Source organism: Drosophila virilis, chromosome 4, assembly GCF_030788295.1.
Source record: "Drosophila virilis strain 15010-1051.87 chromosome 4, Dvir_AGI_RSII-ME, whole genome shotgun sequence".
Classification (NCBI taxonomy): Eukaryota; Metazoa; Arthropoda; class Insecta; order Diptera; family Drosophilidae; genus Drosophila; species Drosophila virilis.
The window spans coordinates 545,958-560,424 of NC_091546.1; the positions used below are offsets into that span (position 1 = coordinate 545,958).

A 14,467-nucleotide genomic window follows, 5' to 3' on the forward strand; every position below is an offset into this window, starting at 1 on the left:
TTTCGAAGAAAATATCTAAAAATTGAATCTAATTGGTCATGAAAATTGGATAAGTTTTGATTTTGAGTTGGGAACTTTATAGCTCTACATTTAAGTAATATTTGACCTGGGTTTTGACAGCAAAATGGACCCTCACAAGGTATCAAGCTAAGGCTCCTCCGATCAAGAATATATGCATGCAGGCAGAAACAGTCACATTCAAGGCCAGATTATCGCTTCGTGCTAATAGATCAGTCATAAGCCGTTCGCTGGAACCTTCATTAATTGCAGCTCAACTTAGCTGGGCGAGTGATGGAAATCTGAATTGTTGATTTTTAGCGTTTAACTGTTAAACATGTTTGCGCGAGTCTTTGTGCATGCTAAAAATACATTTCCTTGCAGTTGACATTCGGTGTCTACACTAATGAACTCATGTATCTGACAGATACGCAATGAATCATCAAAGCGGCCGCTGCGTCCAATGAGTGTGGCGCCCCGAGTCTATGGCCTACGTCTACGTAATGCAGCCTAATGTTGTTTTGGCCAAAAAACAAAAAAAAACAAAACGCCGACCCACTTTGCGCACGACTCTGGCCAAATGGATGGACGCGTCCATAAATGGATCTGATCGGTGCGGATCGGATCGGGCGTGCGCCTCGCATGTTTGCCCGATAAATCACAGCGCGCACAGCGAACATGTCATGGGCTCATTATCTATTGAAATGATTAAACAACATTTAATTAAGCTAAACTGTGTGCAAGTGCATGTCTCTGAGGCATGTAGGTTGCCGCTATCTCAAATCGAACTCTCGGCTACAGATTTTAGACGTAGATACAGATACAGATACAGATACAGATACAGATACAGATACAGTTACAGATACAGATACACGTTCAAGTGGGTGCCGTTGCTCGGGCTGTGCTCGTCCCACATGGGGCAGCTAGTCGACAGCCCGGTCACACTGGTCACGACTTACATGACTTTTCGGCAGGTAACTAGATGCAAATCTCTTTTTGCCGCAAATGCCGACAACAGTTGCCGCCAACAGTTGCTACCAACACATTCCACACGGCAGCCAAGTGCCGCCGCATGGCTTGAGCAACAGCTACAGTGACGTTTCGTTGGAAAGAACTAAGTAATAATAAGTAAGCCTTGGTAAGTGAAAAGTTGGAGTCAAAGGTTGCTCTGATTATGAGTAGACCATTTAATATAATATTTTATAATATATATTATATTTAAGTGAACAGTCGGAGTATCCGAGCAACAATCTTGATTAGTAGATCTGTCCTCAATTTTCTTCTTTTTTTTTAATGTGAAACGCCTTGCATCGCACTTCGTGAATCTTCACTGTGCGCTCATCTAAAATGCAGAATTTTTATCGCAATTAATTTAATTTCTGTGCACAACAATAATTGCATTTAATTTTCTATGATAATATTCGTTGATATTTTCAACACCAGCTTTTGTGCTTTGCGCTTAGAACAACGCCCAGGCGCCTGTGCTGAGAATTTCACCAAATGGAAAACTGGTTTGATGTCTGGCTTTATTTTGGTATTTAGATGCTTACGTGACGCGGGTGCTGCGTAGTTGTTGGCTTTCAGGTTTTCACAAACCACTTTTCGAAGGCGTATTCGTAAAATGTCAATAATATAAATATTATTTTTGACTGTAGCCACCAGCCAAGAATTCAACAACAAAAAACATGTGACTCCAAAATTTACTGATATACCGGCAACAATCTATAGAAACCCCCACCAACCCCCTAACCCACATATTTGCAATGGTTTTTTTTTTTTGAGTGTCGCGTATTTCACATTACAATTTAAATTGTATAATTTTATACGCATATGCATAGAACGTGTTTGGCATTAAAAATACTGGAAAGACCTTAGCTGAGAAGGGCACGTGAAAAACCCCAACATACATCTAAAAACAATTATAGGTATAAACACTAGAACACATTTGCCTAATGAAAATTGTTTCCTTAGCGCTAACTATTCCCAGAGGAATATAGACGATTAAAATTATAACTGAAATAATAGTTAATTTAATTTTTCTGGGGAAGTCGTAAAATTGTTGCCAAGCTGCAGTTCGCCGTCAATTGAGGTGATCATTTGTAGATCAGATTCAGTTGATGCATACGTAAATAAGCAACAATTATTGAGATAGATCAATCAACTGATTGAGGTCAAGTTGAATTGGAGAGTCTGGGAAAAAGATGTGTGCCTACTGTGGGTTTATTTTTTTACTAGTTCCAAATTATATAAATATATAAAAAATTGCAATTTAGTTTTAGTTTTTCTTTCAAATTATTTGTTTTACTTTGTAACTAGTTCAAAATGTTTAGAATATCTAGAACCCAAATAATCGTTGAAAATATAAGATTTTCGGGGAAATTTTCCAATTTAAATGATTGGGTTTATTTTTGAACTAGTTCATTTTGCATTTGCAAAAATACAAAGATTGGAAATAAATTAGTTTAGTTTATTTATTTTTAATAATTGGAGCTTAAATTAAGGTAACAAGAAAAAGTTTCCACTTTAAATTATAGTTCAATTATTTAATGAATGAAGCAAGTAATTTGTTCAAGCGTTGCCGATTTAACTTGAGATTAGACTCGTCAAATGCAATTTTTAACGCTGCTTTATTTTCAGTTTATGGATAAGTTTAGCCCGATGTGTTAATTAAACCATTAAAAGCAGTAAGAACGTTTTAATATGTCATGGCATTAAACATTTTATGAAACGCACCAAGTGTAGTAATAATGTAAATTCAAACAAATTTGGTAATTAAAATATATATTTACCTGTGTACGCTGAATTGATCGAACTCAAATTGTCATCGCTTTCACGACTCATAATGTTTGTATCTAAAAATAAAACCGAATAACGTATAACGGAAGCAGAGAAAAGAAACAAAATATAAAAGTCAGGCAAATGAACATAACAAAATAACAATATAACAAATAACAATAAATGATATATGAAGAGCACATGCTGACCACGAGAATAACAAAAGGCAAATTAAATTGAAATTAAAGCTACTTACGACCCACAAAAGGGGGCAAAAGGGATCCAATATCTCAGAGCTTCATGCGATATTCAGGCCAAAGCAACTGCCCAGCTGCCCAGCCAGCTAATTGGCCAAGAAAGCAAACGGCGACGGCACAACAACAAAAAGCCAAAATGTGCAAATAGCAATTAGTAGCCGGTAAAATTACCGACTCCAACTCAATACATATTGTTGTTCGTCGAGTATATGTGTATGTGGACCTGTGTGTGTTTGGTTGAGTGTGGGCTGGGACAAGCGCAGTTAACAAATTGCACAGTTAAGCGCAGTTAAGTTATATAAACAACGCGCTCGCTGAGATAACCAACCAGCGTTAAACAGGTGAATGTAGCGCAGCTAAAAATATACTTATTATGCATATCAATCGAAGATAAAGAAACATCTTTAATTTACTCAAAATGAGTCAAAGATGCTTAAAGATCTTTCAGATAGTCAAGGTAGGTCTACAACGAAAGTAAATCGAAGATGCTGAAAAATACTTAGTTAGGCAACAGAGAGCAATAGTCAATTGAAGATACTTATATATGTACCTTATAGATACTCACTTAACGCCCTTTAGCAAATATACTTTATACCTTTTAGATACTCAAGATACTCTTCGATATAAGCTGCTGAAATATCTTTCAGATACTCAGGCGACAGTCAGCAACAGTCAATTTAAGATACTTTGGGATGTATCTTAGAGATACTCAAAACGAGTTAAATATCTTGCAGATACTCAGGTAGATCTACAGCCAGCGAAAGTAAATCAATGATGCTGAAATTTCTCTCAGATACTCAGCTAGGCGATGACAGCCAGCAAAAGTCAATTGAAGATACCTAAATATGTATCCTATAGATACTCAAAGTGGGTCTAATATACTTAAATATCTTTCAGATATTCTAGCTAGGTTTACGGCCAACGAAAGGCAATTGAAGATACCAAAATAACTTTCAAAATCCTTGTTAGGCGACAGGGAGCACTACTCAATTAAAGACTCTAAATGATGTATCTTATAGATACTCAAAGCTAGTCGCGACACTTTGCCCCGTCCCGTCTTTTGCATGTGCCTGTGGGGTGATCCATCACCTTTAACTGAAACTCGTTTTAGCGAACGATACTAGCCACAGTTTTAATGACCTATTAAAAACGTCAGTGCGAATCTCTAAAATCAACTGAAATCAGCGCGCGTCAGCAAAACGTTGTCCGGCTTCTGACATTTGCCGGCAATTTACGGCGTGAATTCGTTACGTGTACTGAAAAAATGGACACTCGAAAGATGCCGGCAAATTGCAAATTGAAGATGTACACAATTGAATTATACTTAGTATTCGCAGATGAAAGGTGCATGACATTGTTGCTGACTGGTTGGCAGATTGAAGATCAATGCAAATCCATCTCATCGAGTGGAAAACAAATTATTCTTAGCCCTAATAATTTGTAACAGGCTTTAATATTAACTAGAAAATTATCAAACTTTTATATCTAATTAATTTAATGCAACTTTCCTATGGAATAATGCGTATCTACTGCACGATAGGTTGAAAATCAATGCAAATTCACCTCAACTAGTGAAAAACAAGGGATTTTCACATTAATAAAAAACTCGTTCGACCTAATTTTCAGAAAACTGTCTACCTTTTAAATCTAGTCAATTTATTGCTATTCTTTTATGGAAAACTGTTTACTGGGTATTCGCTAGTCGTGCACTGTTCGCTTGCAGCATTCCTCATAATTTTCAAGCTGAATAATTAACAACAAAATGCGGCAAGACAGTTTGCAGAGTAAACAAATGAGCTAAAGCAGCAAAACAAGCGCTGAATATAGAATTCAAGATGTTTTGTTTTTGGCTTTTTGCTTTGCTTAACTGATCGAACATTAATAATAATAATAAATGTACGGCTCAATAGATGGGCCAACAGTTGCCGCGTGTCTCTCCGGATTGAGAGAGAAAAAAAAAACAACTTAATTACGCTTTGTGTTTTATGCCAAAATTATGAAAAGAGCCTTCAAATTTGGCCAAATACAATTAAGAGCCGCAGTAATTTGCTTCTTTTGGCCCGGTAGCCATAAATAATAGCAAAAAAAAATATATAATTATTTTTTATTTTTCTTTTATTTTTGTTGCTTAAATTGTGTTACACATTATGCAACCTACACGCAATTGAAAGTCGCTTTTGGGTTGGGCATTCGATTAACTAGCTGTGGGCGTTCGGCATGTTGTTGTTAACTGTTATTGGAGTATCTCGGGGCAAAGCACTAGCTGAATTTTGTAATTGATTGAGCACGTGCAAATTGAACTGTGAACTATAAACTGTGCTGATATTCAAATTATAAAGCTAAACAGGTAAGAAAGTTGTGCTCCACTAGGAGACGAATAAATTCTGCTGTAAAAATTAAATTACAATTTTTTCAGCTTCTTCTCGTACGTCTATTTGTTTATTATTAAACAGAGATGTACTTAGAAGTTGCCCGGGGCTGGCAGCACTTAGCAGCATGTTAAATGGAACTTTGGAGTGCCACATTTGATTATTGCAAAAAGCTGCGACAGGGCCTTTTGTTTGTGTTTCGGTAAGTGACACGTTAATTTATTTGTTTGTCTGTCTGTCTGTGCCTTAGAACAATATCGCATTCGAAATAATTAAAAGCACTCAAGTGTGCACGAATGAAAAAATAAAACCATTTGCAAGCGATTAAAATGCTTGTTTAATGGACACTATTTGCACGGGGTACGCACCTGCTCTTTTAAGCCGGCGAAGTAGCTGGAGCATGAACCAGGTGAAGAAAGTAAATGGGAGAGATATCTCCACCAATGTCAAAGCAAGTGCTACAAAAATACTGCTGGGTCTGCCTTCCTACTACCTACTCCCTACTCCACTAATCCACTACTCACAACTCCCCAACTCCCCTACTCACCAACTCCCTGCTACCTATTGCCTACTATCTACTCCCTACTCCCAACGCCCAATGACCCTACTCATAGCTCCCTTATTCAAACTCCCCTACTTCATTCTTTAAGTTTTAGTTTTTCAGACTGCCAGCAGCTTTGGTCTGTTGGTCCAAAGCATAACGAACGCGTATTACATACAAGCTCAGAGGTTTATAACTCATTAGTAGACAGCTGGATGGCCAACTCTTTGTCGAATCGGCGTTAAAAACAAAGTTTGTGGCCTTAATGGGTTTGTTTGCGCCGCTTAGAACTTTTTGGCCTGAAAAGCAGCGAAGCGAAAAAACAAAATAAATAAGTAAAAAATCTTGTACGAATGATATTTCAGTTTTGGGCAAAAGTTATGACAACATGCGAGCAGAAAAAATTAAATGCTATTTCATGAGCCGCACTTATGCAAAATAAATCCTGAACGTCCAAACGCGGCGGCTCATAAAAATTAATTAACCAAATGCGGCAGCAGCCGAATATGCTGCCAAAAAGCAACTCTAATTGAATTACAGGTGCTGTGAAAAAAAGTAAAAGCTGCCGGCGGAAAAGGCAACAAAATAAATGTATGTAAAATGCAATTAGCAAGCGACTTGATTGCCATAATGTGCCAGCCCAGGTAGCAATTAAACAGTCGTCAGATATTTATGGCAAGCAATATGCAGCAATGCAGGCGAATGGTGCGTATGCGCAACGGACAGCAGATATATTACTCATACGCCACCTACGCGGATGCGCGTCGGAATTCTAGAACAAATACAAACTGAGCTAAGCTGAGCTGAGCTCATTGGGCCAAAATGGCTACAGAAAACTAAATAATAATAATAAACAAATATGTAAACAAACTGCTCGAAATGACGCCAGAATCTATTGTTGTATTTCACACAATTTTAACGACTAACCCATAAAGAACACGCCAAATAAATGATGTTACCAATATATGATATGGTTTCTACATAGTCCGGGGATGAGTTTATTGATCGCTCACAAATATGGCGAATGCCTCGTAACATCTGCGCCCACAACTTGAAGCACAGCTGCCTTTTAAAATTTGTAAAATAAATATCTAATTGGTTCGCTTGCAGTTGTGTAAGCGGGTGGCAGGTGAGGGGGCGTGGCCAGAACGCTCCGTCATCGTAAGGGTGTTTATATAATATATTAATTGAAAGTAAACACAAGCTTTTGATATATTTTGCTTATCTTAATGCCGCATTGGCTTTAACTATTTGAAGCTCTATAATTCTACGCTGTCAAATGTTAATAGCCATAATTTAAAAAAGTTTGATTTGAGTTTTAAACTTGAATTTGTAAACAATTTCAAAGGCAAACAAACTAAAGTTCGCATATTAATGGATCGAATTGGGTTCGAACCGGCTTCACAACCAGTTCATACATATTTGTATAATTTTTTTCATATAATTCTAGCCGGAATGAAGCTCTAAAAACTCAAATTTAAATAGGGCGAAGACCACATGTATTAAAAACTCATAACTACAAAGAGTTTACATATTCTTAAATGTTTTCTTGTCTTTTTTTATCTTTATCAGCAACTGGCGGAAAATACAGCTGTTGGTTAAATTCGGCCATGTTTACCTACCCCATTGGGTTTTCCAGATAGCGCGCAGAGCTGGTAAATTTTGAACTGGCAATGCCTTAAATAAAATAGGTGCCTCCTCTTTTGTGTGTACGCTCGACTCGTTATCAGTTGTCAAAAGGCAGCCAAGAGGCGATAGTAACAAAAAGCAAATAAACGAAATACACAAAAATGTTGTGCTGATAAAATGCCATTGACAAAAACAAAAAAAAATACAATGGCAATTGTCTCGTCTAATGCTTACGCTTTAAACAATTGCCAAATGTGCTTGGCTCCAGAGCAGGTCTCTTCTTCGACCCTCAACCAAGTCGCGTCCGGCCGAAAAGAAAGCCCGGACGAAGTGTAGAAAGTTTTGCGGCCAGCCGGCGAATTTGCATAGGGTATTAGCGAGTGAGGCGTTTTTGGCCAAAACACGTCACAGCTCAGGCCAAAAATTGGCCAATCAACAATCAACAAATGCAAAAAAATCTTTTGCGCAATATGTTTAAATTATTTGTGTTTATTGTAAAAACTAAATGCGAAAGTTATTTAGTTGCACATAGAAACATATAGTTGAGTCAATGTACAGTAAAGCCTCCTAAAGAAGGAAATGTTAACACCAATACAAGATAGCTCCAATAAAATACATCCCTTCGAGAATTGGGAACAATTTTGGACTGGAAAAACTAGGCTAACTCAGATGTTCGCCCAAGGGAGTCCATTAAAAGTTTTACTGTTGTTAACATATTAAATAAATAAACAGCTCATCGGCTTTATTTGATTTACTGCAACGCCAAAGTCTCCCTTCAAAAAAAAATTTGGCTTTTTAGCGACGAGATTATAAGGTTTTTACGATGTATTTTCATGGGTTATGAATAGGGACAGTAACTTTATTTATTTCATGTCTATTGGCTGCAGTCGAATCTTAAATAGACAATAATACATTTTTATACATAATTAGCGGTTAACCGCAAATTTCAATACAGCAAAATCCGGTTGGTGCTTTTTATTTATTATTGTTTTTGTTGCTGCTGCGCTTTTACTTGACATGCGGCGACAACTTTGTTGTAGTTTTGAGTTTAAAGTCTATGGAACGGCTAAGGTTGATATTGTGGGCCAAGCGAAATACACGTGATTCTCAATGCTGGAGACAGACTGGAGACAGACTCTGACTAAGCGCTTTTGACCAAATTACAGTGTAACCGAGTTCAGGGCCAAAAAATAGGTGTAACTTGTTTTAACAGCAAGATAATAGAATCTGGGAAAATACACCTAACCTTCAGGGTATAATTCCGCACTAAGAGACTTAGTCATAATTCCTAACTGAGGAGTAAATGTGACGGGCCGCGCCCTTAACTGTTCCTATCGATGTGACATAAAATTAAATTTAGCGTTAAACAAAAAGACAATATCTGAAGCAATGATAAGAAATGTTTTTAAAAAACTTGACTACAGAAAGTAAAAAACAGTAACTAAGTGTTGCCAATTATAATTATCTTATCAATAGGCCAATAAAAAAAAAAACGCGAAATCAAAATCAAAAATGTTGTCAAGCCTCATGAAACATACGAAAAATATAAATCTATCGACTTCTTTTTAACTTTTCCTATTAGAGTAAAATTTTATGTAAAGACAGCTGTTAATAACAGAACTCAAGGGTAACATGTATGTAATAGGGCAATAAAATGTAAAATTTTGACGATCGACGACTAATTAACTTTTCTAACGCGGGCAATATGTTAAGAATAGGCTATGTAAATACAGCTGCTAATAACAGAACCAACTCAAGGTTAGCATTTATGGAAAACATCGAACAAAACACAACAGAAACAGTTAAAGTTCAGCTGGAATACATTAATGTTAATACACACATATGTTAAGAAACGACCGGCAGATATTACAAGCAACAATAATGAAAACATTTTCGGAGCACATTTAGAGAATATTCCTTATAGGGCAGCACAGAGGACAACAACAACTCGTATCAAAAGGGTCACAACTTTTACTTTCTGGATTTATAATTTTTGTTTTGTTTGTTTTTATCAGAAATTCACCTTTTTTAGATTTGTAACAGCGAATTAGTTGAGATTCGGCAGACCAATGGAAATCGGTTTAATGTGTACGGCGTATTCCACTATATTGCAGTATATAGCTGTATTGTTCAGTCGAAGCCTGATATGCTGGCCTGAGCTGGTGCCCGCATCTATTAAGTAGTTCCCAAAATAACGCGTCCGTCTCGCAAAAAGTCGCTGAAGTTACTGAAAAGAGCAAGTTTTGCGAACTTGCGAGAAGCCACCTTTTGCGAGCTTTGCAAGCACAAGAGAGCCAGAGAGCGCGAGTGCTGGCCAAACGGAGAGAGAGAGAGAGAGAGAGAGAGAGAGAGAGAGAGAGAGAGAGAGAGTGAAACGGAGCGAATGAACGAACCAAGCTTTGTAGCGCAGTGTTGCAGTGTATGTGTGTGTGTGCATGGAGCAACTGTGTTTTTATTGAATAAACGACGACACGAAAAACCGTAAAGTTACTTGACTTTTTTTATTAAGCTCGTAACACGGACGCGTACGTTAAAGATTTTGCAAACAAAAGCGAAGCACTGATCGTCTTTTTATTGGGCGGCAAAGCTTCGCAAGGGTTGCCACACTTTTCAAAGTAGTGCATAAAAAAGTTGTGCAGGTCATAAATCGTTAACGTACTTTTTCGTGAGCTGAATTAACTTTTCCACATTTCAAGGGATTTTAATTGTATTTCGAAATCACAAAGAGCTGAAGAAACTTAGTGTATTTGACAGTCGAACAGTCTCCACTTTAAGATTCATATTGGAAATGGGTGCGTGCACTGATTGATGATCGTGGCGCCTATATAATGCCCGCCGAGTCTGAAACTGAATTGCGTTTGGCTTTTAGCACTTATCGCAGCAATAACAAATTGAATGTAGTCTCCGGCCGGAGATTCTATAGAGGATATGCGGGCAAGTACCATAAATAAAGTAAAGAAATGATGAATCAGTAAAAGGTCAAATCATGGCCAGCACTCGCTGACATTCGAGCTAAAAGCAGAGTAGTACTCTAATCCAATCACGGATCATGGATGTGCCATTAGACGATCCAATCTGAAGTCAAATGAGCTTTTGGCTTTTATAGCACACACATTTTTTTTTCATATTTTTATTATAGAGAGCGCGCTTGTTTCCGATCAAGATCAATAAAATGACATAAGCTCGACTAGAAAACAAAACGCAAACGAGAAAGTGCAAAACACGGGAAGATGAGAGATACATATCTGTATCTGTGTGTATGTGTGTGTATGTGTGTGTGTGTGTGTGTGTGTCAAATGCGCAGTGCAAAAATTGACAAAAATATATATGTACATAGAGAGAGAAATAAATAGAAGGCAACTACAGTTCGTCAGTTCGTGTGTCATCAGCAGACAGACAGACAGACAGACAGACAGACAGCACGCAGAACACAAAATTCAATTATAAGTGCCACAATTTATAAACAGTCGACTGCCCCACACAGAGCAAGTGCTCCGAGGTAGGGCATCGGGGATTCGGGGTGGTGGGTGTGGGTTTGACATTGAGTGCTGAGAGATGAATGACAGGTACACGAAAGTGATTTAGTTCTAAGTGCTTCGAATGCGCCCTTTGAAATTGCTATGAATGCTCGCTTCGATGGATTAAATTATAAACAAGAGGCTCTAGTCGGGAGTTCTCGACTAGGGAATACCCTGAACCCTCTTCGAGCTGCAACAAATGCAGCTGGTGCTATTCTTCTTCAACTTCTGTGTTTCTTAAACGATCTTGATCAAATTTTCTACAGTAGATCTTATTGTGCTATACAATATTCGTATATTTGAAAAATGACAATTGCAATAAAAATTGTGGCTTCAATTGGCGGGTAGTTGCAATTGCTTTATTTAATTGATTTATAGCTAGGTTGTGTAGGCGGGGGCGACTTTTATCGATTATATAGAATATCTGAAACAAACTCTTTCTGCACGGGCAGACCTTTCCCTTTTTAAGTCTCTCTCTCCTCGCGTTACTGCCTTTTATCCATTTTAAATGAGTTCAGGGTATAAAAACACCTAAGGACCGCTCAAAACATTTTTTAATTTACCAAGGTCAAATAGTTCATATAAACTAAAGAGTATTGTTTAAAATAAAGGGTATATTGCTTTTGTAGTTAAAGAGGAGGCCTTTCTGACGCCACATCTGTCAAAATTATAAGAGCTTGCGACAACTTTCCAGTGTTGCATAAAATTAAAAAAAAAAAATGTTAATGTGTGTGCAGACACTAGAATGCCAAATGCTGAAATTTCAATTCTGATTCGATAATAAACACAAATGTTATTAAAGTGAAATTTTCTCGAATTGGGGATGATGATCTACAGTCGACCCCTTTTGAAGCTGGCTACTGGGTATCTCCTAGTCGACCAGTAGCTTCTAGAAAAATTGTTGCTGTTGCAATTAGAGAATTTACGGAGGGGATAAGAAACAGAAGCACTACCAGCACATTTGAAACTGGGTACAGGGTATCTGCTAGTCGCCCAGTACCTTCTAAAACAATTACAGTTGCAATTAGAGAGCTTACGAATGGCAAACAAGACACTGGCGTGAAGCTTTCCGAGCTGCGGTTGCATCGATTGTAATTGAAATAGGATGAGGATCGCGCGAACTACTCATTAGAAATATAAACACAAATAAATATATACACGATACCACAGCATATATGGGCTAATGGGTCGATCGGCGTGCGATACGGGCTTGCGGTTTGGCACAATTACGTGAATGAATTGTGTCGCAGACGCCTCCAACACACAGCACAGAGCACGACTCAATTAAATAGTAGCCGCGTTTCATTTAATTGGCCGTAATGCTGCCATCAAAAGACTCTTTTTCAAAAAGAGTTGAGCTCTATAATTATGAGTCGAGCGCCTGTGTGGGCGGCTGTCAGTCTGCCGAGAGGTAAACAATTCGAGGGATCTGTTGGTTTTTCTGCTTTATGTGTGGTTTGTTTGCTGCAGTTTAATGGATAAATTAACGATTCATTTGTTTACCAATCAAAACAATTGCAATGGCAGCTTTACGATTCAAATGAAGTGACAAGCGGAAAGTGTCGGGTTGTTATTTTGTTGTGCCTCAAAATGTTGCAAGGTTTCTATCCTTAACATATCCAAAATAAACTAAACTTTATAGCTCAGTAAAAGCACTTTAAAATTAGTTTACAAATTTGCTGTAAAATTAAAATAAATGGAAAAGAAGTTCTCAGAAATTCCGCTTGCGGTTGTTTTCACGCTTTTTCCGCTGGACTTGATGAAACACTTGTTACAATATCAACCAAATTTAGTGGCAATTTGTTGGCTTTGTTGTTGTGCAATTTATCTATTTAATAAGAGGGTTGTGTGGTTGAACCATTATTTTGGATTACGTCTATTCAATTGACTGCTTGGCAGTGGGTGTTGCAGAGCTGTAGTTGGACAACCCCACAACTGAACACAAGTTTTAAGTAGATAATAAATCTAAAATTGGTTACTTACTGCACCATAGATAAATACACATTAACGAATATCTATCTACATATCTCTGTATCTTAAGACGCCGAAATCAGCTGGAAAAAGCGTTTGAACTTACCTCTGGGCGGTGGGCCCGATTTGGGGGTTGTGTGCGTGCAGCAGGGTCTCCCGATTTTCGATACGGATCCAGTCGAACCGAAATTGGAGGGCGGCTTTATTTTTGTTGGTATCCCGGTCACGGAGGAGGCGGGCGTGGGTATATTTGATCGGCTGGGCGGCTTTATTTTAGCCGCCATGACAGGCGTTTCCGTTTCTGCTGCCGGAGTTATTTCCGCTGCTGCATTCACATTTATTTCCTTTGATGTTGTTTCACTCATTTTGCACTTATTTAGTTGATTTTTTTTTAACTTTTATGAGACACACGCGTATTAAAATGTAAAACGATATCAAAGCTGGCTATGTAAAACTGCCAGAAATGTGTAGAAAATGAATTAAAGTGGCTTGAACGCTGCTTACTTACCTTCTTCGAATTGGCTAGAACCAAAATATTGTATTTTTAATTTTCATATATTTTTCTCAGTACGTGGACACACTGTGCGGCCAAGTGACGTTTTGGCGCGCACACAGGCTATCTCGCTCGCACGCTCGACGGCTTGCGCGTCAACACAGCCAACAGCTGATTGATGCTGATTTTTTTCTTTTTTTTTCACCTTGAAAAACAAACAAAATAACCGCTGCTTTTGATTCTCGGTTTCGGTGTGACCGCCTTTTTCGTTATAATTTGAAATATGCGGAACCGATGCTGCCAGCTCGTTGACACCTTGAATTAATTATGTATACTTCTCACAGAGACGTTCACTTACACTGAGGCACACGCGCACACACATACACATATGGACCATTTATTGAATCAAATGCTTGTTGGGGTTGTTGTATGATCACACGGATGTGCACAGGGGATTGAGAACATAAACGGTTTGTTGTTGTTGCCACCGTTTTGCTTGACACAGATTCGGACGCGACGACGTAGCCAACGACGGGCGTTGATAAGATAACGTTGCACAATGCACCGCAGTTAACGAAGACGTTGGTATACGACACGCGTTTACATTTATTTAATTTTCAATTAATTTACTTAGAAATTTTTTCGCACACTTTCGGTGTTGGTTTTAATAATTTTTTGGCTGCGTTGGAATTTTTGTTGTTGCACTAGTGATGGTAAGAAGTCGCTGCAATGTTTCTATCGATAAATGTCAACATATCGATATAAAGGCTAAGGTCCGCTAACTGACAGAAATGGTATATTATTAAAATAAATTTAAATTGCATTTGCGCAAATGGTTACTTTTACTTTTTGTTGTACAGACTAATCGGTCGACAAACGATACAATTTCGACGCTGCTAAAATACCACGATGTGGTA

General features: G+C 37.9%; 1 protein-coding gene across 15 annotated transcripts in view; it reads right to left on the reverse strand.

Moving 5' to 3' along the window:
* The window catches only part of CLIP-190 (Cytoplasmic linker protein 190), a 29,936-nt gene extending 15,675 nt beyond the window's left edge, over positions 1-14,261 (reverse strand). For 3 of the 15 annotated variants that reach the window (XM_015168943.3, XM_032438868.2, XM_032438867.2), the window contains exons 1-3: positions 13,566-14,259; positions 13,164-13,511; positions 2,787-2,849 (exon numbers count right to left, since the gene is read on the reverse strand). In XM_015168943.3, coding sequence (XP_015024429.1) covers positions 2,787-2,849; positions 13,164-13,422 — 322 coding nt within the window. In that variant the 5' untranslated portion in view covers positions 13,423-13,511; positions 13,566-14,259. Of the gene's footprint in view, positions 1-2,786; positions 2,850-9,591; positions 9,806-13,163; positions 13,512-13,565 lie in introns of those variants that run through there. The other 12 variants (XM_015168944.3, XM_015168946.3, XM_015168942.3 and 9 more) reach the window with 11 other exon arrangements.
* Positions 14,262-14,467: the final 206 nt, after the last annotated feature.